This window comes from Pygocentrus nattereri, chromosome 6 (assembly GCF_015220715.1).
Source record: "Pygocentrus nattereri isolate fPygNat1 chromosome 6, fPygNat1.pri, whole genome shotgun sequence".
NCBI classification, from domain to species: Eukaryota; Metazoa; Chordata; class Actinopteri; order Characiformes; family Serrasalmidae; genus Pygocentrus; species Pygocentrus nattereri.
The window spans coordinates 14,970,263-14,997,050 of NC_051216.1; the positions used below are offsets into that span (position 1 = coordinate 14,970,263).

Here is a 26,788-nt window from a genome sequence, read left to right on the forward strand (position 1 = left end):
TTCTAAGCAGTGTTTTCACTTCGCAGTGCTTTTTGAATGAGGTATAACGCAGGGCATCCGCTCAGAACCAAGCTCGTCTATCCTACACCAGCCATAAAAGCACAGTGAAAACAGCCATTACATACGGCAAGGGTGGGAAAGAATGACGTACAGAAGAGAAATGTAGGACATGGGCTCCAAATCGGAATAATTCACTGATTTAACCAGAAGGTGGCATCGTAATCCCCTCGCCCTCCACACTCCCTCCCTCCCGAACTGGGAGGTGTTCATACTCAGGCTGCGTGTGCAGGGATTTTATCACCCCCCCCCCAAAAAAAAAAATCCCCGCCACCCCCGGTTCTCCACATGGAGAATTCAAGGAGGGACTGTATTCTTCAGTAGCTTTACTCCCTCAGTGATGTCGCCCTTTTCCCGTTTTTCATCGCCATGTTCTCGTTTCCTGCGTTACTGTTCTTGCTAACTTTGTCTGTATGCAGTAAGGATGGGTTGAGGGGGGTCGAGGGCGGCCGCAGCTTCGTTCTTCCACAGGACTTGCTCAACTATCGCCCGCGGAAGGCGCGAGGGGTCTCCGCCACGCCAGCTGTGCTGGGTATGTTCATGTCCTTAGACTACGGCGTGTTTGCGTGTACTCTGCTGCTTCTGTGGTTTCAACGTCCTGACCTGTACGTCAGTCACTAACTCTGCTATTACAAGTGTTCTTGTAGGCTGCTGTTCTGGTACACTGGGATTAATGGGCTGTGTGAGTTTACAGCTCCATGACTGATCTCACGATTAGAGACCCATAGAGTACTGTAGAGTACAGTAACATTGCTGTGCTCACTATACACTGGCCAGAGCTGTAAAGATCAGACTGTATTATTATTTTATTATTAATAGAGATGCACAGATATGGAAATTGGGAAGTGGGCCAATGTTGTTATCCAGTATTTTTCATGTATATATTTGACAGTGCTGATATATACTCACTGAGCTTTTTATTATTAGGTACACCCACCTTATGTCTACACTCATTTACCATGCAGGTTCACTTTGTAATTCTAGTTACAGTCTGTTGCCCATCTGTTTCTTTGCATACTTTGTTGTTGGCGGTCTTTTACCCTGTTCTTCAGTGGGCAGGACCTTCATGGACCCTCACAGAGAAGGTACCATTTGGGTGGTGGATCATTCTCAGCAACAATGATGTGGTGGTGGTGTGTAAGTGTATTTTGTGCTGGTACAAGTGGATCAGACACAGCAGTGCTGCTGGAGGTTTTTAACACCTCAGTGTCACTGCTGTCCTGTGATCACTGATGAGGGACTAGAGGATGATCAACATGAATTGTTCAACAACAGATGAGCTACCGTCTCCAGTCTACAAGGTGGAGATAGAAGGTAGGTAGAGACAGTGTTTAAAAGCTCCAGAAGCACCGCTGTGTCTGATCCACTTGTATCAGCACAACACACACTAAATTGCCACCACCACATCAGTGTTACTGCAGTGCTAAGAATGATCCAACGCCCAAATACTACCTTCTCTGTAGTGGTCCTGACCATTGGTGAACACTAAATGTGAGAAATTATGCACAAACAGAGGGACTACAGTCTGTCATTATAAAGCTACAAAATGCACCTAAGTGGAGCTAAAAAAATGATCAGAGTGTAAATACAATGAGGTGTACATAATAAGAGCTCCGTGAATGTATATTCATTCACAAAATCTAAAATCAGTGTACCAGGTAATTTAACCATGGGCACCCTTAACATTTGCATACAACTGTAGGAGCTTAAATTTATTGTACCTGTACAGTTTGTGTTTATTCTTTTATTCAGTTATAGATGCTTTGTTTATATTGGTGACTACAATGGTGTATGTTTGTGGCTGTAGTGATCATTACTGTCAGGTTGTTTTTGCTGAACAGGTAGTGAGTTTAATAGCAAAGCTTACATAATAGAGTAGAAAGTCTCCCAGGACCTCCACTCCCCACTTTCCACCAACACCCACCCACACACACAGACACTTCTCTGAACAATGCAGGAGAATTACAGCTTGCTTCACTATATAAGGGTGAATTAGCTTGCAATAGGTCTTTATTGTAGGCGTTGCATGGCTCAGTAAACATCAGCTATTTAAAGAAACTAATTTCTTTTGTCTGAGAGTCAAAGCTGCTTTTGCTTGGTTTGCTGGACTTAATTATATTCTCCTGTGTTGTTACCCATGGGACCTTAAATATACACTTATTATACCGTACACTATATGCATAAGAGTCCTAGAATTAGTTTGTTGAAACGGTAATTAGCAAACTTGAAATTAACAGTAATTATGCATATGGCTTCATCACATACGTAGACCTTTGATGTGCATTATACTGTAAGCCCAATAATAATTTTACTGAAATGAAGACAGTAAGACTGCATATTGCATAAGTGCAAAAGTATTTTTTCCTTGGATTTGGTCCCACTGCATCTCTAAGGCTGAATGTTCATACAGGAAGCAGCTCAGTGCTTTTGCTCTGCTCTAGCGCTGCATTTGGATCTGCTAAATGGCTCCCTCCTGCTCTGCTCTCCATCTGCTGTTTTTCACCGAGCTGAGCAGCAGGGCGCTCAGAATTTTCTAAAATCCTTAAGAGCAGTCATTCCTGACCAAAGTCCCATTGAATCCCACACCATCTTCGGTTTGCTGTAGTCAAGCTTCTTACATACCTAAGTGAAAAAAAAAAAAGTGCTGAACAAATGTGGTCAGCCTGGGGGTCCAAGAGGACAGATTTGGGAAGAATGTCTTTAAAGCAAGAAATAAAAAATAACCATAACCACAGTCTCACAGCCTTGTATATGCCAGTCGCCAGTTCAAATGAGCATTTGCCCGTTGCTTAATCTCTTTTGGCATAGGATCATCCAAAAGGTGGGGAAAAGAAGGGATTGTTTTGTCAAAGGAATACCCAACACAGATACCCATCTTAATCTACTAATGTTTGTTATTTGTAATATTAGCATTGTTAAATGAACTATTCTTTTAAGACCTCAGTCTATCAACATTCAGTCAATGGGCTGTTTTTGTGGCTTAGTATTTTTGGTTTACATTTCATTTAATACCCAATAGCTGACAGTTAGGCGAAACTAACTCTACTTGAAAGACAAGTGATTCCGTAACAGTTGTGGAAACATTGTACCCAGTTTTCCTACCACTCACTAGGATTTCACAAATCCACAAAGTCTAAAAAAGTTGGGACAGAATGTGGAACACTGGTAAAACCAGAAGGCTGTGATTTCTGTGTGACCAGTATTACATCACCTTTCCGTTTAACAGCACTTAATATACATTTGGGACCCGAAGACACTAGTGGATCTGGTTTTAAAAGTGGATTTTTTTTCTCTTCAGTTATACAAGTCTTCAGCTGCACAACCACACGGGGCCTTTGTTGTCATATTTTGCACTTCATTATGCGTCACATGTTTTCAGTAGAAGACAGGCAGGCCAGTCTAGTGCCCAGCCCATTTGATTGCAGAGCCATGCTGTTGCAATGTGCAGAATGTTTCTTGCTGTTGTCATGTTAAAGTAAGCATGGGCATCCCTGAAAAGGATGGCAACTTAATGTCTATTATTTCCATAAACAGACTGAAAAGTTGCCTCGTCAGACCACAATACATGTTTCCACATGACTCCATTTCAGAGGAACTTGGGTCCAGAATTCAGCACAGTTTCTGGACATTGTTGACATGATGTTTCCACTGTGCACAGAAGAGGCTTAACTTGTGTTTGTGGATGCAGTAACAGCGTTCATTGAAAAGGGTTTGTCAAAGTGTTCCAGAGCCCTAGCAGTTATGTCCATCACAGAAGCATGTGGGTTTCTAACGCAGTGCCTTCTGAGGGGTCAAAGGTAACAGGCATTCAGTTGTGGTTTTTGTCCATTTCTTTTTATGTAGAGGACGACAGGGAGGCGGACCCAAGTGCAGAGGGGGAAACCCATGGGAAAGGGTTTTAGACATATTTATTGAGGTGATGGAGTGAGAATTTGCTGATTGTGCACACTGAAGTTGAAGTGGCTCAGTTTCAGGCTCAAACTGCCAACGTACTGATTGGTGGTCTGAGGAGTTACTGCTGTGCCCCCAGGAAGCACAGGTAAAAACAGGAAAAACACCAAAGAATGGGAAATAAAAAGGTGAAGAAAAAGGCAAACAAAGGCTGGAATAGAAAAGTGAAAGGGATAAAAAAAAAAGTTTTCAGAAAACAAAAAGTACTTCCTCTGTGATTATGAGAGGAAGGTAGACTTTGTTTCACCTGTTTGCTCTTTAAGAAGCAAACACCATTTGTATGGCTTGGAACCATTTCTTGTTCAAGCCTTCTTAGTTTTCTAGGTTTTAAGCAGTTTTGGGGCAGCTTCTCTCTATTTTTTGGGTTTTTTTTTTAGCCCTCTTTGCTTTTTGTTTAAATACCCTAAGTATTTAGGGTATTTACCTTACCATACCAGTTACCCCTCTGCAAAGGTTTGACAAAGGGCTGCTGTTTGCCACAGCCTTAAGTAGAGGAGTCCACAGGTGTGACAGGTTGGGCCTAATCAGCCTGAGGGCTTCTGGGAGTTGGAGTTCCCTGAATTTCTCCAGATTCACTGAATCTTTTGTTAATATTATGCACTGTAGGGTATAAAATACCTAAAATCCTTGCAAGAACTCATTGAGGAACATACAGGTTAAAGTGCATGTACTAATCACTGGCTTTTCTTTTTATTTGCATTTCACATACTGTCCCAACTTTTTTGGAAGTCTTCACCAGAATACAGGTTTAAAACGAAACAAATTAGGGGCAGGCGATATGACAAACATACCATGATATATCATGATACTTAAATCATATATTAGGTTTTGGATAAATGGAAAAAACAAACACTTTCAAAGTATAAAAGAATACTGTGAAAAACTACTAATGATTACTCTGTCATTTTTTTACAAGTTTCAGTTTACACTGCGCTAAATCCAGTTAAACAGTACTAGTTATGCTGTCTTTGTAATGACTCTCGCAGTTGGTCAGTGTTCTTTATGTACTGGTGATATCCTTGATTTGCTCAGGCATCAGATCATTTATGACAATAACAATAAAATAGCATCACATTGCCCACCCCTAACCAGAACACATTTAAGCCCATATATCCTCTTTATTTTAAATCGATTTTGTTACCAGAATGAAGCCAGGTGAGGCATACTGAAGGACATAAATATGAAGTATAAGGCCATCAATGGCCCACAAAAGAGCATAACAGCCCTTGAAACCTACCACTTTTGTGCTAGGCTACTGTCCTCCTGGCATCAAAGGGTATCTGTTATTTTCAGTGTATGGTAGGTGCCTTGTTAGTGAATCTAAATAAAAGATTAAGACAAATGTAGAGCAGACTGATACTTGTGCTGTATGCACAAGTTCACATTTTCTTTTTTTTTCTTTTTTCAATTTTTTTTTAAAAAGGCTTCAGAGCAAGAGAAATAGAAAACACTTAAGAGGTGGACCAATTTATTTAGCCTGCTGTTTATGTCGTGTTTGGCTTTAAAGAGTGCGCTTATAATGTTTGTGTGCTTTTATATACCAAATGAGTCATAATTCTTTTTTACTTGACTATTTTCTGACCTCTTCTTATCCCTTAGAATTACAGAGACTGTATTTGTTACGATTCCATATATGTTCATGATCTCTCATTGGCTGCCTTGTATTGTGCCTCATTCAAAAAGCACTCATTACACTTCACTTCACTTGAATGAGCGAGGCTAAACTGCTGTGTGCTGAACGTGCAGATATAAGTAAATGTTTTTTTCTGTGACATCACAAAAACAGTGAATTTAAAACAGGCTGTTTTTGCAGCTTATTTTTTTGTAAACCGACTGTAGAAATATGCAAACTATGTAAACTGAATGGTACAGTTTGCTGTTAACAATCTTTACATATCACATCAAACACTTCTATTGCGACAAAGCATGAAACAGGCCCTTTAAAATTTAGGACACATCGAAACCAAGTCAAGCTCCTGTAACAATAGCCATTACACCCTTTAATAAGTTTCAGAAATCCAAAAGTATGCTTTTTAGCAAACTTTGATTTTGCTTCCATGCACATCCCCACCTTATATTAGTGTTTGTGTTGGTTCATGACTGTAGTAATTGTGATTCCATCTGGCTGATGGTAATGATTTATTCATGCCATCTGGGAGTGTGCTTCTGTGCGAAACGACAGGAAAAGCCTTCAGTTTGGGAGTTTTTTTTTTTAAAGGAATCAAGATCTATGCTGGAATATGGAATATTTTATAGGATAGGAGAAGAGATGTGTGTTGGAATATGAAAGCTTTCCTTTGTGGCTCTACTGGATACTGGAATAAAGGAGATTTCTGCTTCGATGTGAATGATATAAACTAGAATAATTGTAAGTCATGTTAACATTTGAGAAGTTTCTAATATTATTATGGCGTATATACTCTATGTTTCCTCTTGTTTAGGCTTCTGTTCTTATAGTCTGGTCAGGCCACAGCACAGTGGAATTTAGTGTTCCCTTCTCAAGCAAGCTTGTTCATTTGTTTATCCTAGGTTACCCAAGCATTTTGGCCTGGTGTGCCTAGATTTTATCCAAGCCTCAAGCTCAGAGTTACAAAAGGGCTATATTTGCCTGTTTTGCTGACTACATAAAGCCATATTGCTGTAAAGGTATATGTCTAAACAGATGTAGAATTTCAAACGTAACAATTTAAATAAACTGTTTGGGAACCTCACTTGTGGGTTAAATCTTCTTGTTTAATTTATACATAATTTAATTACCTTTTTGAATGTTGGCCTGAATATCTCTTCTGCTGAAGTCCACTTTTCCTCTGGATTGACTTTGGTCTGTTTTATGTCTTTGCAGGTTTCAGCACCAGTGATTTATGCGCTCTCTGACAATACGGATTTATTGACATAAAGTATGAGGTGGTATTCACCAGTCAGGCATAGCATTATGACCATCTCCTTGTTTCTATGCTCGTTGTCCATTTTATCAGCTGCACTTACTATCTAGGTGTACTTTGTAGTTCTACGGTTACAGACTGTAGTCCATCTGTTTCTATGCATCCTTTGTTAGCCCCCTTTTACCCTGTTCTAGTGGTCAGGACCCCCATGGACCATCACAGCACAGGTACTGTTTGGGTGGTGGATCATTCTCATCACTGCAGTAATATTGGTGTGGTGGTGGTGTGTTAGTGTGCGTTGTGCTGGTACGAGTGGTTCAGATACAGCAGTGGTGCTGGAGTTTTTAGCTCATAGCTCATCTGCTGCTGCACAGTTTGTGTTGGTCATCCTTTAGTCTTTCATCAGTGGTCACAGGATGCTGCGCACAGGATGCTGTTGGCTGGATATTTTTGGTTAATCGGCTATTCTGCACTATATCGGCACTGACATTGAGGTGTTTACAAACTCCAGCAGCACTGCAGTGTCTGATCGACTCAGACCAGCGCAACACACTCTAACACATTCTTAACACACTTATTTTACACTCAAAACACAAGACACAAACAAAGCTCAGAGCTGCCCACCTCTCTGTGGCTTCTACGCAACTTTTCAGTCCCTTTTTCTCATGTGCGAGCTTTTCAGCTCACCAGTCTGTTATGCTGCTGCTTATCTTCCTCTCGCTCTGTTCCCTCTCTGCTCCTTTCAAAAGCAGTCACATTGCCAAAACCAGATCAGCATCATCTTCCCCACCCCTGTCCCCGCTTCGGCTCGGTAACAGGGATCAAATGTGAGGCATAGTCTAGCAGTCGTCCTCATGCCTCTCGTGGCTGTTGTCACTCTCCTGCTCTCTCTAGCATCTGACATCCACCTCTGCTGTCACTTGTGTGTGAGCCCCGGGCACTGCCTTCCTGCCCTCTCTCATGGCTGACGATGGTGCCTGTAGGCCAGGCGACTGCCACAGTCTGCCTTTTATTTAATGTGTCAAATCAAGACACCCACATAACATACTGATTTTTAAAAATTCCTACACCCTTAGTTTGTAATCCTAACTAAATAAATGTTATATTTCTCCATAATGCTATTCCCAGTTTCTACATTTAGCACAAGTTCTTGTATCAGCAGATGTTCAGGTATGTAGATAAAAAATAATGCCTTCCTAGTTTTCCTGAAATGCTAAATCCCTCTCATTTTTGTAGTCTTCTGGTAAATTTGGCCTTGTTGCAGCCTTTTGTCTGATCTAACTTGTAGATGAAAAAAAGTAATGTGATATCATTTTACATATTGTATATCATGAAGATGTTAATTTAATAATGTATCAATTTGATAATGTATCAATAGGGATTATACTCTATCCTTGTAAAATATGCTTGGATTGTAGCGTTGTCAAACCATTCAGTTTAGCTGTAGTCGTTGTGAGGCTTCAGTCTGTAGCATAAAGGCTGAAACATCACTTTACATTTTCAGTAGAACTGCCTGCAATACAGGAAGGAATGTTGGATTTTGAAAGATTTGTCATGACCCACTGTCATTCCAACTTGGAAAAGTTACCAGTAACTGACAAAGCTTCTAGCTACCGGGCTTGGGATTTTTAATGTGCCACAGCAGTGTTAGTATTAAATGTTTAGACTGATCAACATGAAAAGTGTATCAAATTTGATTAATGTTATGTGCCCCCTGTATTTGTATCTAGAGGTAAAGGGGACTTAACATGGAATCTGTGATGAGGGGTGAAAGGGAGAGACATGGACAGCAGGAGAATATACATTCGTCTTTAAAGGTTTTGTAGTGGAATAGGACAGGGAAATTGAACATTTTATAATACATTAAAAGAAAACATCCAGCTAGACTACGTCAATAAAGTGAATTACTAACCGGCTAACAAGCTTAATTTATAAGACTCAGTTTGATCAAAAAGTCAAATCTGCTATCGATACTGAGAACACTGGGAGTGAGAACACTGTACAAAGCCAGCAGCAATGGTGGACTATGGACGATGCCAAAGCAATGAAAAGAATAAAATTTCTAACCTGCCTAACTGGAGCTAAACTTCACAAAAGTAGAGCGAGAAGCACTCGCCCCTTACCTAGTCTGCCTTTACAAAGCGATACTACCATGTTAGATGTAAAGGTGTGCCCAAACTGCCTGCCAACTCAGCAAGAGAGAGAGAGTGACAAAGTGAGGCCAAGGCAGAACTGAAACTAATGTGGCTACAGTTTTAACAACAGCGTGACAAGTCACCAAACTTCCAGCAACCTAAAGGCCTCACAGAAACATGTAACGTTCTCCCCTCTTTACATGATCATGGGTCAGCCTTTAATCTTCAAACACCCACCCTTATTCAGACAGCCACAATTTCTATTGAAATAAGGGCACAGTAAAATTAGGTATTAACCAGGTAAGAGTCAGGTACAATCTCTAAAGCACTAGCTAATAGTTTTGGGCCCAACAGGTTCCACGTATTAACTGAGCAAGTGCAAGTGCTGTGCAGTTATATTTGATAAGGGCAGTCATGGGCTGGAGGTTAGGGAACTGGCCCTGTGACCATAAGATTGCCAGTTCAATCCCCAGTGCTGACAGTCCATGACTGAGGTGTCCTTGAGCAAGACACCTAACCCCCAACTGCTCCCCGGGTGCCGTGGATAGGGCTGCCCACTGCTCCGGGCAAGTGTGCTCACTGCCCCCTAGTATGTGTGTGCTCACTAGTGTGTATGTGATGTTTCACTTTATGGATGGGTTAAATGCGGAGATGAAATTTCCCTGTTTGTGTGACTAATAAGTCCATCCATCCATCCATTATCTTCTGCTTCTCCAGGGTTCAGGTTGCGGGGGCAGCATCCTATGAGGCCTAGACCTCCCTTTCCCCAGCCACTTCCACTAGCTCCCCCGGGGGGGATTCCGAGGCGCTCCCAGGCCAGATGGGCAATATAGTCACGCCAGCGTGTCCTGGGTCTTCCCCGGGATCTCCTCACAGGTGGACTTGCCTGTGACACCTCCCAAGGGAGGCGTCCAGGAGGCATCCTAACCAGATGTCCGAACCACCTCAGCTGGCTACTCTCGACGTGGAGAAGCAGCAGCTCAACTCCAAGTCCCTCCCAGATGACCGAACTTCTCACCCTTATGGCTCAGCTCTTTCTTGAGCCTGACCCAGCACCAATCCGCCTGTCAATCTCCCGCTCCCTTTTGCCATCACTCGTGAACAAGACCCCGAGATACTTAAACTCCTCCACTTGAGGCAAGAGCCTATCCCCGACCCAGACGGCGCTCTCCACCCTTTTCCGCCTGAGAACCATGGCCTCGGATTTGGAGGTACTGATTCTCATCCCTCATTCTTGAGGTCACCAAACCGGACACCCTCCATCCCCTGACTGCGCCTAGAAATTCTATCCATAAAAATTATGAATAGAATCGGTGACAAAGGGCAGCCCTGATGGAGTCCAACTCTCACTGGGAATGAGTTTGACTTACTGCCGGCCATGCGAACCAAACTCCTGCTTTGTTTGTACATGGCCTGAATGGCTCGTAACAAAGAGCCATGTACCCTGTACTCCCGGAGCACCTCCCACAGAATACCCTAGAGAACACAGTCAAATGCCTTCTCCAAATCTACAAAGCACATGTGGACTGGTTGGGCAAACTCCCATGAACCCTCCAGAATCCTGTAGAGGGTGAAGAGTTGGTCCAGTGTTCCACGACCAGGGCGGAACCCGCACTGCTCCTCCTGAATCTGAGGTTCGCCTATAGGCCGGACTCTCTTCTCCAGTACCCCTGCATAGACCTTACCAGGGAGGCTGAGGAGTGTGATTCCCCTGTAGTTGGAACACACCCTCCGGTCCCCTTTTTTAAAAAGAGGCACCACCACCCCAGTCTGCCAATCCAGTGGCACCACCCCCCGATGTCCATGCAATGTTGAAAAGGTGTGTCAGCCAAGACAGCCCCACAACATCCAGAGCTTTGAGGAACTCCGGACAGATCTCATCCACCCCTGGAGCCTTGCCACCAAGGAGCCTTTTAACTACCTTAGCGACTTCGGCCTCAGTAATGGACAAGCCTATTCCCGTGTCCCCAGACTCTGCCTCCTCACTGGAGAATGTGTCGGTGGGATTGAGAAGGTCCTCAAAGTATTCCTTCCACCGTCCAATGACGTCTTCAGTCGAAGTCAACAGCACACCATCTCCACTATATACAGTGGTAGTGGTACACTGCTTTCCCCTTCTGACTTGCCTGACGGTTTGCCAGAATCTTTTCGGAGCTGACTTAAAGTCACTTTCCAAGGCCTCACCAAACTTCTCCACACACGGGTTTTTGCCTTGGTGACGACTGAAGCCGCAGATTGCTTGGCCTGTCGATACCTGCCAGCTCCCTCTGGTGTCCCACAGACCAACCATGCCCGGTAGGACTCCTTCTTAGTTGACAGCTCAGCTCCTCTCTTTACCCAAGTGTCCAAAACACATGGCCGCAAGTCCAATGACACGACTACAAAGTCAATCATTGAACTGCGGCCTAGGGTGTCCTGGTGCCATGTGCACTTATGGACATCCTTGTGTTCAAACATGGTGTTCGTGATGGACAAACTGTGCTTTGCACAGAAGTCCAAAAACTGAACACCACTCAGGTTCACATCAGAGAGGCCATTCCTCTCAATCACACCCTTCCAGGTCTCACTGTCATTGCCACTATTGTCATTAGGACAATAGAGTCTCCGGGAGGAGCACTTTCAAGCACCCTTCCCAAGGACTCTAAGAAGGCTGGGTACTCTGAACTGCTGTTTGGTGCATAAGCACAGACAACAGTCAGGACCCAATCCCCAACCCGAAGACGTAGGGAAGCTACCCTCTCGTCCACCAGAGAAAACCCCAACATACAGGCACCGAGTTGAGAAAGCCCACACCTGCCCACCACCTCTCACCATGGGCAACTCCAGAAAAGAATAAAGTCCAGCCCCTCTCAAGGAGATTGGACCCAGAGCCCAAGCTGTGTGTTGAGGTGAGCCCGACTATATCTAGCCGGTATCTCTCAACCTCGCGCACCAACTCAGGCTCTTTCCCCGCCAGTGAAGTAACATTCCAAGTTCCAAAAGCCAGTTTCAGCAACCGAGGATCAGAACGTCAAGGCCCACGCCTTCGGACACTGCCAAATCCACAAAGCACCGAACCCCTACTACTGCGCCTCCCATCGGTGGTGGGTCGATGGGAGGGGGTGCCTAATAATTATCACTTAAAATGTACTGGGTAATTATATGGGGTAGAAGTAAAAAAATCTTAATTCCTGTTTAAACATTACAGTGGAACATAGTTACAACATTACAGTGGAACGTAGTGTATGTTTGTACTTCACCTTGGTTACTCCAACTTTTTATCAGCTTAATAGGTAGAACCTATTTGGCATTTCAGTGTAATGTAGTTAATATCTGGAACCTGTTTGGCACTTCAGTGTAATGTAGTTAATATCCAGGAACCTGTTTGGCATTTCAGTGTAATGTAGTTAATATCCAGGAACCTGTTTGGCATTTCAGTGTAATGTAGTTAATATCTGGAACCTGTTTGGCATTTCAGTGTAATGTAGTTAATATCTAGAACCTGTTTGGCATTTCAGTGTAATGTAGTTAATATCTAGAACCTATTTGGCATTTCAGTGTAATGTAGTTAATATCCAGGAACCTGTTTGGCATTTCAGTGTAATGTAGTTAATATCCAGGAACCTGTTTGGCATTTCAGTGTAATGTAGTTAATATCTGGAACCTGTTTGGCATTTCAGTGTAATGTAGTTAATATCTAGAACCTGTTTGGCATTTCAGTGTAATGTAGTTAATATCTAGAACCTGTTTGGCACTTCAGTGTAATGTAGTTAATATCCAGGAACCTGTTTGGCATTTCAGTGTAATGTAGTTAATATCCAGGAACCTGTTTGGCATTTCAGTGTAATGTAGTTAATATCTGGAACCTGTTTGGCATTTCAGTGTAATGTAGTTAATATCTAGAACCTGTTTGGCATTTCAGTGTAATGTAGTTAATATCTAGAACCTATTTGGCATTTCAGTGTAATGTAGTTAATATCCAGGAACCTGTTTGGCATTTCAGTGTAATGTAGTTAATATCCAGGAACCTGTTTGGCATTTCAGTGTAATGTAGTTAATATCTGGAACCTGTTTGGCATTTCAGTGTAATGTAGTTAATATCTAGAACCTGTTTGGCACTTCAGTGTAATGTAGTTAATATCCAGGAACCTATTTGGCATTTCATTGTAATGTAGTTAAAATATCCCTGCACTAATTATCATATTGCCTAAAAATTACCTTGTACTTTGGAGTTTATACCTCCCACTTCACTGGTTAATACCTAAAACATAAAGGACTGTAAAAGAAACTTTTACCAAAACATGTCATGCTAGTTGCAGAACTTGCATGATACATTTTTCCGACTTTCAAATTGAGGATGAATCCAGTGCAGCTGTGGCTGAACCCAGCCAAGCTTATATCATAATACAATATCTGTGCCTAAGGGTACAACATTAATAATATCACCAGGACAAAACATCTATGTAGCTATGAAAGTAGGCCAGTGATGAAAGACACGTTCATGCTGTTGGTGATGCTCTGTCTTATCTAGCCCTGCTGGCATTTTATTGTTTCTTTATGCTTTCCACTTTGATTCCTCTGCTATAAGTAGTTACTGTGATTTCTCAGTCACTACAAAGTGTTGAACGCTGTTTGAGCATGACTTTAAAAGGTCATCTTTCACTGTTCTCCTCACACAAATAAGTTTCTCCAGCATAAAAGCAGCAGGCAAATTCAATAATAACCTAATAAGAGAAGATATCCCCACTGCCAGTTAGTCCTTGGGCCATTGCCTGGGCTGATAAGCATTTAAATGCAATTAAATTAAACGCAAATGTAAGCACCACTGTGACTCAACAAGGGCATGCAAGGCTAGTAATTGAAACACACTATAACCATCCAGTGCTGGAACAGTAAACGTGGCCGGCGTTCAGCATCATCAGCAAATAACCCTCTCAGGATGTAGTGTGAAGCTGACACCACAGATTTGATGCTGTTGTAGCCTTTGTTGGAAAAATAGACATGAAAGGGCAAATAAAGGAGACGCCCAAGGATAAAGTAAATATCATGTATCACCGGTAGGTGGGAAGAAAAGCCTAAACCCATCCTCGAGTAAAGTATAGTTGCGGAAATAGTGACTGAAGTAGACGTAAAACAAGCTATAGAGAATTCAGTATCTATCAGCAGAATGACTAAAGAAACTATTATGATCTTTTCAGTCAAAAAAATGCTAAAGTTTTAAACTGAGAGGTGTGAGCAACAGCAAAGCAGGCCAAGTGCTTATTAACAGAGCAGAATGAAATCAAACACAGAGAGAGATTCTGTTACTCGATGCAAACATACATACAAAGTATTTTTATATGAAAGTACAAACACACGCCTCTTCTTTCTCTCCTCCTAGAGGATACAATAAAGTACAAACAGTATTTTAAAGCATTTATTTCATATGTGTATGGCAAGCTATCTGAATTCCAAGCAGATACTGTTTCTGCTGTTAAACTAAAGTGGAAAAATCCATAATAATCCATATTTCAGACTCTCCTTTTTTATGGTAAGACCAAGCTTTTGAGCCTCTACATGGACATGTCTGCTGTTAAATTAGTAGAATATGGTACACAGAAGAGTGTGTGTGTGTGTGTGTGTGTGTGTGTGTGTGTGTGTGTGTGTGTGTGTGTGTGTATATATATATATATATATATATATATATATATATATATGTATGTATGTATGTATGTATGTATGTATGAACAGCATCACACCACATTGCAATTAAAGCCACATGTGTTTTGTAGTAACCTAACAGCCAGCATATTTTTGAATTTTTGGGAGGCTTTGGAAAGGTATCATTTATTTTTGTACCATTTTCATTATTTGGCCATTTTTTAAAACTCTGCTTGATACTTTTACTTGATTGTCAAAAATAATCAGTAGATGACTCAATTACTAATGTAATCTGTAGTGACAGCCCTAGGTACACTCCTCTGTGTACCATATCCTGCAGATTTAACAGTCATGTCCATGTAGAAGCCCAAAAGCTTGGTTCTACACATTGCAAAGCTTTTGCACCAGAGGGTCTCATGGAGGAGGAATGGATCTCTGTACAAGGGGATTATAGTAATCTGTCATCATTCAATCCCAGACAGATTTATCAGGCCTGTCAAACTGGCTGTCTCTCTTTTGGCACCACTGCTGTGTAAACCGCATAGTTTTTATGCTTGTGATGATGTCATTGAAAGTATGACATCTGTTGTGTTGTGAATGACCTTAAACTGTCTTAATTGTGATTTCTCAACAGTATACAGTGTGTTGAAAGGTGTAATATACTATGTAAAACAATACACAGACATTATGGCTGATGTGCATCAGCAGTCGGGAATGTAAAATGTTCTAGTTCATTGTGACTGTCACATTGATAAAGTCTGCATAATTAATGACCACATCAGATGCTGCAAATCCTACTGAACATCAGTGACAGAGTCGGGTTTACCAGTAATCAAATTCAGTAGCGGTGTCCTCTGGCATTTCTTCAAAGATCTTTTGGCAGAGGTATGCAGGCCCAAGCACATGGCCACACAAAGAGCAGCAGTATATGTTGGTCTGTCTGTCCTGTGATGGACTGGTGACCTGTCCAGGGTGTATCCTGCCTTCCACGCTTCACCCCTCCCCCGCCCCGCCACAATCCTGAAGGATAAGCACCTTAGAAGATAGCCAGGGTCTGCCAGCGGCCCCAAGTCTAATTACACACTTTTATTACCCAAGAATAGCTTAACCAGTTTGCTTTGAAGTCCCTGTAGTTTCTGTATGATAAGCCTTAGTATATAATAAGTCTGGGAATTAATGGGGCCAATATAATCAATTAAAATATTTTCCCATAACTCTGTTATTAGATTGACTAGAACATTGTTGGCTCCCTTTGAGTAAAATGTGACTCTGTGTGTAGCTGCTAGTGAGCAATGTTGGGCGAAAGATGAGGGGTGAGGACCCCCTGCTGTGGAAACAATCCACACCTCTCCACAAAAATGCCTGTGTTGAGATAAAACAGACAGCAAGCTGCTTTCTTCATATCAATTAATCATCTACAACAGCTGCAAAAAATAGTATAAAAACACTTTTCATTGCTGTTTGAACAAAACTTTGTATCTCTAAAATGGTTATTTTACAAAAAAAAGAAAAAAATGGAAGTCAATGCAATGGCATTTGAATCCAAGTCATTTCTGACTTTTCTTTTGGTCCATTCATCATAAAACTTCCACACAATGCAAAGGGCAGCTGGTATTTTCAAATTATGTATTTCATCACATAGTGATTAAAAAACAGAGATATGTTTTCAACAGTGATGTTTGATAGATGTTATTTTTTTGCTCACCAGCGAAGACAAAAATCCAGTTCCCTTCTGATTTTGTAAATATACTCCATGAATATTATTGAATAAAAATACATTAAAAATTGCATTTTTTGTGCAAGTTTTTGTTTACTGTGAAAAAGCATTAAAAAAGCTGCTTTATAAATGACAGCTGGAGTTGGTGACTGTCAGTGATTCTCATGCAGTATTTCCATGTTGACTTTATTTAGCCTCTTTATACTTTTACACTTAAAATGTGATATACACTTAAACTGGAGTGCACAGTCTACAATGATTAACTGCTAGAAATTACAGCTTATATTTGCTTTAGCCATCTGAGTAACTGAAATCACTTAGGGCCAGTGATCCGACTCAGCAAACTGATGCTCATAAATAGGGATATAGCCTTTTGAATTAATTTCAGTCAATTAAAACTGTACCTACTGTGTAAAAGGGCTTAGTTAATTATCAATTCATGACTCTGAGTCTATTGGGCAAACCTGTAGCCCTCCTTCATCCACTCCATGTAAAAATTGATTCTGCATCTCTTAATAGTCCCATGAGGATAATTAAATGTGAAGGTTATTTTAGACTAGAAAGTCAGCGCTGCATGTATTAACTTTTGTACTCTTATGAAATTATGTGTACTGTCCGCAAATGGAAAGTGCTTTAAATTTAACTCCTCTCTTTTACGAGAACAACTTTCCATCTTACAGACGTTGTACATACTAATGGTGTAAATTCATCATACGTATTTTTCTGGCTCTGTGAAGTCCTGTGGGACAACCCTCTGAACTTCTATGAATGATTACCTACAACTTGGTGCATTATAAAAGGGATGTAATGTGCAAAATCAACATAAATCAATAATAATGCACCCAGTTAAATTATTTCCCTCATCATTATCGCAGGTCATAATTTTGTAGAAATTATTCTCCCTTTCTCTCCTCTTGCATTGATTTCACATATTGATGCCATGGTTCAAATTCTTGTACAAGCCTTTTTGCAATTCTGTAACTATTGACTTCTGCATCTGCAGAGCACTTTACTGCAGCTTTGTATAGCAAGTTGGGTCAATTGTATATGCTCAGAAGTCATTACAGCACTTTTTTAAAAAGAAAAATGGCTTTGCTAACAACTGTTCCTTGAGTAGTCATTATCTGTCTCGGATGTGCTTTTCCCAGCTCCACCATGTCAGCTGTGTAGCACTGCTGTCACTCTGACATACTATCTTTCTGAAAAATGGACGGCAGCATCAGAGAACTTGCCCGTTCTGTGTGTTCTGTTCCTGTTTCATATCGCTCGTGCACCATTCACCTACATTCTTAATAATAAGGGTTCCACAGCGGTACCTAAATTGGAGCTATATTTCTAGGAAAAATCTTGAATTACGATGGAACCTTCACATCAGGTGGAAGGTTCTGTAAAGTTTAAAAAGGTTTTTTATTCTGACACAGCTCATATATAGTAATGTGCAAACGTCCACCACCTTTCATTTTTAATACCAAAACAAAACAGCCAAGTACAAGATATGCATTTTTCAGTGTAAAAGCAGAAAGCAATTGCACAGAAGCCTCAACAACTAAATTTAATATCAGACTTGTCAGTATTTGTTGTGTCCACACAACACATTTGTTACAGTTCCCATTCTTTTCAGGACAATTGCTTTCAGTTTCTCAAAGAAATCTGCAGGGAAATTGTTCCATACCTGCAAAGTTCAGTTTTAGAACTTCTTTGTTAGATTTGCAGGTTTTCTGCTTTTTCTCTATTTCCTTTTCTCAGTAAGTGCTTCTTGAAAGCTGGTTATCCCTTCAGGCCAATAATTTTGAGCTGTCTTCTCACAGTGGAAGGATGGACAGAAACATCTGTTGATTTTTTTCAGATTTGAAGAGTAGAGCTTGTTTTTCTACTGTATTTAACTTATGGCTTTTTTGAGAGAGAGGAGAGGAATACATGAAGTATTGTTTATCTTATTGTTTTTATTGAGACAGTTTTGGTGGTCTACACGGCCTTGGATGGTTACGAGGAGTCACATTTGCTCTTTTTAGGAAATTTGTTCAGGAAATTACTTATTTTCTTTTGACTTTATCTGTTTTGACTCTAAATAAATGAAGGCCAGTCCCAGAATTGTGTACAGTACTGTACAAAAAGGTTCATGAGGGTACAGAAGTGGTTCTTTTATGCCATTGTTTTAAAGAATGTGTTTTTGGCCGTTATTTTTGCAGTTAAAATATATTGTCTTGTAGTCGTATAGATAAAAGGTGTCATTCATTTCTCTGATCAGTTGCCGTAGGCCTGTTCTTTACATTGTGGACTGAATGCAATGTTTTCCTGTTTAGTAACCCATCTGGAGGTTAGCGGTGGGGCTGCAGCGTGGGTGGACACTGTGAGGGACTCACAGCAGAAGGCTGGCAGTGATGTCTTTTTTTTTTGGCTTGACAGCTTAGTTTCAGCTCTTCACCCACTCCCTACTGCTGGTTTAATTAGCCATCCCACACTAGGTGCTGTGTAAAGAGTGCTCCTGCTGACACGGGTAACGTGCAGTCCCAGGAGAGTTAGCTCATGGAGTGTGTATTATGACAATAGATCACAAAACAGACAGAACTAAGGCGTAAGAGAGGGATGAGGTGATAAAAAGACAGTAAGACAGAAAGAAGGGGACCAGGATAAGGAGAGGACAAAGAAAGAAAGGGAAAGCAGCAGCGAGAGAACAAAGGACAGAGAACACTGAAAGCAGAGAACCTGTACAGGCAGTGGTTGACAGTATTCATCTTTTTCCTCTCTCTGTTGTGTTTATTATAACCTCCCTGGTGTTTATTAAAAATGCATGATAAATTCACTTAGGATGTTTGTGAAATGGAAGTCTTGTTGCTGTTGACAGTCCTGGAGCAAAACTGTTGGTTTTAGATCAAATCAGCTGTAGAGTTTCTCTCATTGGCATCTATTTAGTACATAATGGAGGTTAAATCTGCTAATATGACTAATGAGCTGCTGCTTTGTCTTTGGATGTCCTCCACATCCATTTGGGAAGCTAATGTGTAAGGTGCACATATCCATTGTACATATACCAACACTTGTAACACGCTGTAAACAGATTGTTATGCTGTTGCATTATTCAGACTGTTACAGGCTGCATAGACTGTTACATACCTACTGAGTGATACAGTATATTTTTGTTGTGAAAACAAAACCTTGTGTTTGCATTTTGTTCTTCATTTTTATGTTTTTAACTGAATTTGAAACCATCAACTCTTTACACCGTTTAATTTGATGATGAATGGACAAATAAAAATGGTCCACAATTACATGGAAATATATTGGAAAAAAGTATTGTTCCATTAACCTCCATACAAAGTTAACAGATACAAGGTTTTTTTTCCAACAGTAATGATATACAGACATATTTCTGACAAAAACTAAGCTTACTAGATCAGAACTTTGCTGTACTAATGAGTGTACTATTTCTGTCCTGCTATTTCTGTTTGGTATACTCTTTATGCATGCATGGGCATAATTTTGCACTATATTGCACTATAAGGTTTACAGACACCCCTTCTAATTAGTGAATTCAGCTATGTTAAAGGTCAGCAAAACTGAGAATAAGAGTTTAGTGTAAACATTGGGCCTCATTTACCAACCGTTCTTAAGAAGAACCAAAAAAACCCCAACATATTTCATTTTCTCTGCACTCTAATTACGATCTTTCAGTGTGGTTAATAGACCCAGAAAACCCAAAGGTTTTCAGTCTTCCGCCTTCCTCAGTCCTGCATTACTTGATGCAGGTGTGTTGAAACAGAAGAAAAAACCTTGTGTCTTAATGAACATCAGCTCTAACTTTGATTCTGTTGATGCTTCAGACACAGCATTCACCCTCAGGGTTCAGGTGAAGAATGCAGTGAGCCACCAGCTTCTGAGTGAGGTGTCTGTGGACGTCTTTGCACACTACACACTTATCAGCTCCACTAAGACCAGCAGTGATGGATCCAGTGTACTCAGCATACCATATGCACAGGGCAGGGCACTCACCCTGGTGGCCAGCAAGGATGGCTACATCCAAACAGCACTGCCTTGGAAAACCACCAAGAGACCAAGTAAGTAAAAACAAATGATGAGTAAAACAAATAACTGACAGGGAAGTTTAAGAGAGAAAAAGGTTTCTATGAACAACTGTGAACAAGTCTAATGAACTCATTTTTGCGCAGTGGGCTGTCGCCATCTAGCTGAGCCTAAGTGTAGCTGCATAGTGAGAGGAATATTTTTGTGATCGGTACCATTGTATTAAGAATGTGTGGTAATGTTTGGTTTTGTTTTTATTTGTTTTTCAGTATTTTCATCTGTGACTTTGTCACTTTTCTCCCAACACCAAGGAAACATATGGCTATTTGAAGATTCTGTCCTCATAACAGGCAAAACCTCTGGTATGGAGACATATCTTGCATTTTGTCAGAAGAAAACTGTGGTACAGTACAAAGGTAGCAGCGATGCAACTTTTGGGGGGGTATAGAAGATTTTGGCAGGGGGAATGAGGGCAATCACACTGGGGGCCATGGTGACCTAAAATCTTTATTGGGCACCTCATATAAATACTGATACAAGTATATAACAATCATCAGCACTACACAGCCAGCAGTGATGTCTGTTTATCTCCCTCTTATCCATCACGCATCTCATCTATGGCAACAGTTTTCAAACAGATCCTTCAGAACCTGCAACATGATATAAAAGATCATAGACCGTTTTCAAGATTTTTTATGAAAAGTTGCTGTGAGCTGACTTTACATTTATAATTTTTTCTTTACATTTATACGTTTTATAATTAATACCACCTTAATTAAAGAAATAAGAAATATGTGTGTATGTGTTTTTCATTATATGTCAAATGCTCAAATCTGTCAGTCTGTCCAAAAGTTTAAACACCCATGGTCAATTGATTTGTTTTGTTAATCTTCTAGATATATTATTTATAGAAATATTTTCTAGAACACATCCTCAACAGGGAACAAACTTAAATGTGGCATCTTTCGGGAAATTTTAGTGCACAATTTATTTTATTTGCTCAATTTGAATTTAACATATAAGAAAGCAATAAAATATAAAATGTGGCATAACTTTTGCACAGGCCATGTTTTTTTTTCCAATATGTTCAAATCAATAAGCAATCAGTAATTGTGTATTTAAATATGCAGAAGTGTGTTCTCTGTAGAGGATGTGTTAACTTATTTTCACTTCAATCAATAAAACAAATAATTTGACTGTATTCATTATGAAATGAATGACATCTCATATAGGTAGTCTAATGTAAACATTTAGGTAAACGTTAGATGCTAGTTGGAGTAGCATGCCTTGAGAGCTTGTTTGAGACAATAGCATGTAAACAAGCAAATTATATTGTACTTGTATTGGTTACTGGCTATAAAAAGCTCTCTACATTGCCTATCTGTCACCAGATTCCATGCCCCAGCCAAATGTGCAGTTCCCAAAGAGCCTGCTGTCTTTACCAGTGAGCAACATCTCGTCCTTAACAGCCTACCTGACTGGGCCTCAGAAACACTACTTCCCCTACACCACAGGAATTATCGTTAGCAAGTCAGGTGAGACTTATTATTACTGAATGCATGTATTTAGTATTACTGAAACAACCATTTTGAAAGCAGTCATGTATGTTTGTGAGTGTGTTTCGTACTCACAGGGTATAGGAGTATTGAACTAAAGCCAGTTGCTGCAGTTAGTGTCCAGCTCCTGTGTAATGGAGGAGAAGTCCAGGTCACAGGGCCTATCCAGATCACTCTGCCTCTCTCAGAAAGCAGCCAATCAAAGCCTTCTGACACTATCCCAGCCTGGTCCTTCAACAGAAAGACTGGTAAGTCTGGACTTCCTACAATCACATCCCAACTACTATTTTAATTAAGAAATATCCTGTATATAAAATATTATCTTCATACAGTAGTAACTTCTTCCAAAGTAGTGAAAAGGTCTGTATGATGCCTGGAATAAGCTCATGCTTTCTTTTTTCATGCCTTGTTAATTGTCTGTCTTTATTTCATGATTGAACAGCATTTTGAGTTGTATTAGAAACTGTATAAAAAGTGTTGTATGAATAAAATATGACTAATTATACCTTTTCATTGATGCAGGAGCATGGGTTAATCGTGGTCTGGGAACAGTGAAGAAGGAGGACAGCCGTTTGGTCTGGGTATACGTCGCTCCCCATCTTGGCTACTGGATTGCTGCCCCTTTTCCCTCACCCACAGGTAGAACTCATTGTCATTGTCCTCAACATCATTGTCCTCTTTTTTGACCTTTGATGTCAGTGCTTTCACTCCTTTTCAGGGAAAAACATCAGTAACCAGAGTTCTCTTTTTGAAAAATAGGTTACATGGGAGGTGAAAGCACTCTAGACTTCATTCCATACCATACGCACCTTCTGATGGCAACACTAGGTGGAACATTAGTGATTGCTATTGGACTGTTTGGTGTGGTGACTTGCTACTGTAGGTGAGACGTTGTTCTGGGTTGAGTTTTGCATTGAAATTAATGTCCTCACTGTGACACTGTTGTCCTCATTGTTAATCATCTTAGAAAGAGTAGTAGATTTATAACATTGTAATACCCGAAAACACATTTTCACAACACACAATATGCATTACAATATTGAGGTTTGATAAGTTGGAACAGACAAAAAAGGTGCCAAAAACTATAAGGACAGTCATTTTTATTCAACATTTCATGTGTTCCACTAGATCCAGTTAAATAGGGTTAATTGTCAGCTTAAGAATTATCAGCAATATATATTTCTACTAATTGCATAAGAATAAAATTTAGATTAGAATTAAATAATAGATGCTTATCTTTGCTGCATTTTGTTATATTAAATTGTCAGCTGTTATGTCAGCTGTAAATGTGTCATCACAAGCCAGCAATACATGATCTAGTTTCATCCTAGGAGCTACCATATAATGTTCTGTCATGTATAAAACCTGCTAACATGTGGTTCGATGTCTGACTACTTCAGCTGAAAATACTACTATTTTTTTGTTTCCTTTAGGGACTCTCTATGTAAATTAGAGAGGAAGAGAGTCAGCAGCACAACAAAAGCAGTTCAGAAGAAAGATCAGACCACCTACACAAACAACAGTGACCACCTGGACATTTCCTTCAAAAACCCAGAGCACTCTCCTGAGGAGAGGTCTCACACAGCTGCATCTCAAAGTACTTGTCAAAAGAATCGGTCTGTCAACTGTGAGATCAAAGGGAACTTCAGTACCTTTAAGAAGAAAAGTGGGCTTCCAGCACTTCATATCTATGAAAATTTTGGTGGAATAGTTGCAGAATCTTCAAAGCCCTTACAGCAGCCTCACCTGTGTATCACCAGCAGTGAGCTAGTGATGCCTGTATCTCTGAACGAAAATATATTTCTTCCAGAGAGTTTAGTCCTCTACAACCAGCCTGTGGCTATATTACAGGTACCAGAGGGCTTTAGGTCATCAGGGAAAGCATCGGGCAGCAGGTCCGCCACACTACCCAGGAAAGTTGTCCAGTATGAGAATCTGAAAAAGCCAGTTAGCAAGGACACGTTTGCACAAACTTTACCAAAACCAAATCAGCTTTCAGACATCCAGCAACAGCTCAAAGAAGAAGTAGTTACCATGAAGATCACATATGGGGACCCTGGATTGTCTAGCAGTCCAGGAGGCTGGAGCTGCTTTAATGGCTTGCTGGAGTCCGTGTCCGTTCCAGGAACCCTCAATGAAGCTGTGGGGATGGACTCCTTCTGCGAACATCATCAGGGAATTTCAGAACAGACTCTGCTAGAATTGTCCAAAAGTAAGCCCTTCCCTCACCCCAGGGCTTGGTTCGTCTCCTTGGAGGGCAAACCTGCTGCTCAGGTACGTCACTCTGTCCGAGACCTTCGAAGAAGTCACCTCCTCACTGACAGCAATGACACCAGTCTGGACTCTGGGGTTGACCTGAATGAGCAGCAGTCAGCTCGGAAGCATGTGAGGAGCATGGCCCAGAGTCGACCTCTCTGCTCAGAAGATGTCGATCTGAGCAGCAGTGAGAGTGGAACAACCACAGCTTGCAGCCCAGAGGAGCCTATCCTCAAAAACACCCTCCACAGCAGCAGCGGGACCATCTCCAACCTTCCAGAGGACAGACAGCCTGCAGACATGTCCAAGACACGTGAGGGCAGTGAGTGTGCGACCAGCTCACGAGTACACAGAATTGGAAAGTCAAAAGAGAAGGGACGAGTGGACACGCTGAAAAACACTTGGCACCTAAGGGAGGAGAGGCCACTTTGGAAGCTTAACTAAAGGCATGCTCAGAGTTTGAAAGGTTGTTTATGTTGAAACATACCCCATTAGCATTGATCAGCTGATCCAATATCCAACAGTTCAGTTTTCCTACCAAATTTCATCTTTCTTTCATTTCCTTCTTTTTATGTTATTGTGTTGAGGGAATAAAGGGGAGCTTGGGAAATCCTCTTATTTAGTGTTTATATTGAAACACAGAAATGTGATCTTAATTACTTAGTTACATTTTTTTTGTTTTTTGTTTTTTTTGTAATCAGGTACCTGAATCACATTTACCAAAAATAAATAAGCTAAATGTTACACACAGACTTGGTCCACTTAAAAAATACCAAACATTGTGTGATTAACAGCCCACACTATAAATAAATAGTTCTCTAAAGCAATATGAGTTAAAAGAATTTAATTCTATACAACAGAAATCTTGGTTTTGATGTTTCCTTTGAACTAATATTAAAACACCTTTTAACTTCTAAGAATTACACACATCAACAAAACCTAAAATAGATCACATTTGATTTTTACTTTATTGATCCCAGAGGGACTGGTGACCTGTTCAGGGTGTATCCTGCCTTCTGCCCGTTGACCGCTGGGATAGGCTCCCGGAAGGAGGAGCAGCTTAGAAAGTGTGTGTGTGTGTATGTGTGCGTGCGTGCGTGCGTGCGTGCGTGCGTGCGTGCGTGTGTGTACATTTTGAAAAAACAGTATACCAGTTTCTATACAGACTGTATCATTTGTACAATATAGGTAGGCAATATAGTTAGAAAATATAAGAGTCTGTTGTACTCAACATGTTTGCGTCAATCCCCTAATTGTATAAATACAATACTGCCTTACCAATATGACTTTTCCTACTTTATGTTCTGTTACATTGCATTATTGTTGTCAAACACCAAATTAACATTTTCATGACTAAATAAAAGGTCCTTTGTGACAATCAGCATACAGCTGAGGAGCACTTATTCAAATAGGCTGAATTAGATTTGTCTAATGCGTTTTGCCTGTTTGTGTGCAGCTCTGTAAAATTCACTAATTGAATGCAGGTGTCAGCCAGGCATCAGGGAGCCTAATGAGAAGAATTAAAAAGCCACTTTATAGTTAATGACTACATTTCTCTATTTCACAGTCTATGCACAGGGTCCATTTAGTCAATACCCAAACTGAATCATTATTTATTGCTGAAATGTGTGGCCTAATTAGCCATACAGTGTAGATTAAACAGGTTAAACATTCCTCTGTAGACCATGAATAGCCCACCCACAATGGTTTTTCTTTTTTTCCCCACTTGTATTCTGACACATCATCCCCTTATGTGCTATGATTGGCAGAGTGGAAGAGTGTTTAAAATTAACTTTGTCATCCATATTCTGACAAGCAGGGGTAACATAATGTTGTAGCTGGGCTATAATTTAGTAGATGGAAAGAGTTGGAGGTCTATGGGTGGGAAAACAAAACACTGACTTTTGGTGCCATGTTAGCTCTAAAAATGTGACTAAATGTCTCCATCTTGTGGTTCCTTCTCCAAGTAGTAAAATACAATAAAGGTGCAAAATAAGACACGGCGCAAAACAGGCAAACATGAGAAACAACACAAAAAGTTAGAAATAATAGCACAACAGAGAAATAGTAGTGAAACATAGTAATGCACAGTAACTGCTGCTGTCTGAGCTCAGGCCTGCAATCATAGGAGACTGTGATCTACATATTCTAGTAATACAAATTGAAAGAATCTGGTATGCAGGAATCACTGAAGTGCAGTCAGGAGTGAGTTTCTCTCATAACTGCTCATTTTAATGATGAAAACCCTCTCATCTACCAGAAGGAAGGGGCCAAAATCAGCATGGAATGTGATACGGGAGAGGAGTCAGAGGTGATTTTAAAGCCCTTCTAATATTTAACATAGGCCTAGGAGATTGCGCTGGTTGGGGATCCCATCAGATGACGTTTGAGGCTTTGCATTCAAAATTTGACACAGAGTCTGTTGCCAAATGCTTTGGATGACTGAAGAATAGAATTGTATCAGCACTTTTCTTTGCTGTATACTGAGAAAATGTGTCTGCTGGGCCTTCTTTATGACACATTACATATCCAAGAGTATCCAGACAGCCCTTAGTGAATTCAGCTACTTTAAAGTGTTTAATTGTGCCCACAAAG

At 40.6% G+C, this 26,788-nt stretch overlaps 1 protein-coding gene across 1 annotated transcript; it reads left to right on the forward strand.

Annotated features, from left to right (window-relative positions):
- The first annotated feature begins 333 nt into the window (after window positions 1–333).
- Window positions 334–25,577, forward strand: LOC108423911 (protein FAM171B-like). Its single transcript, XM_017691565.2, has 8 exons — window positions 334–589; window positions 20,183–20,416; window positions 20,651–20,743; window positions 21,773–21,916; window positions 22,015–22,185; window positions 22,460–22,576; window positions 22,697–22,820; window positions 23,371–25,577. Exons 1-8 carry the CDS (start codon window positions 427–429, stop codon window positions 24,635–24,637), a joined length of 2,313 nt encoding a protein of 770 aa, XP_017547054.2. The 5' UTR covers window positions 334–426; the 3' UTR covers window positions 24,638–25,577.
- The last annotated feature ends 1,211 nt before the right edge of the window (window positions 25,578–26,788 follow it).

Bases quoted from the DNA above. Each gene is read 5' to 3' on its own strand.
- LOC108423911 (XM_017691565.2), top strand. From the start codon at position 427: ATGTTCTCGTTTCCTGCGTTACTGTTCTTGCTAACTTTGTCTGTATGC. The intron at 20,417-20,650 runs GTAAGTAAAAAC...TTTGTTTTTCAG, and splicing joins GAAAACCACCAAGAGACCAA to TATTTTCATCTGTGACTTTG. The intron at 21,917-22,014 runs GTGAGACTTATT...TCGTACTCACAG, and splicing joins AATTATCGTTAGCAAGTCAG to GGTATAGGAGTATTGAACTA.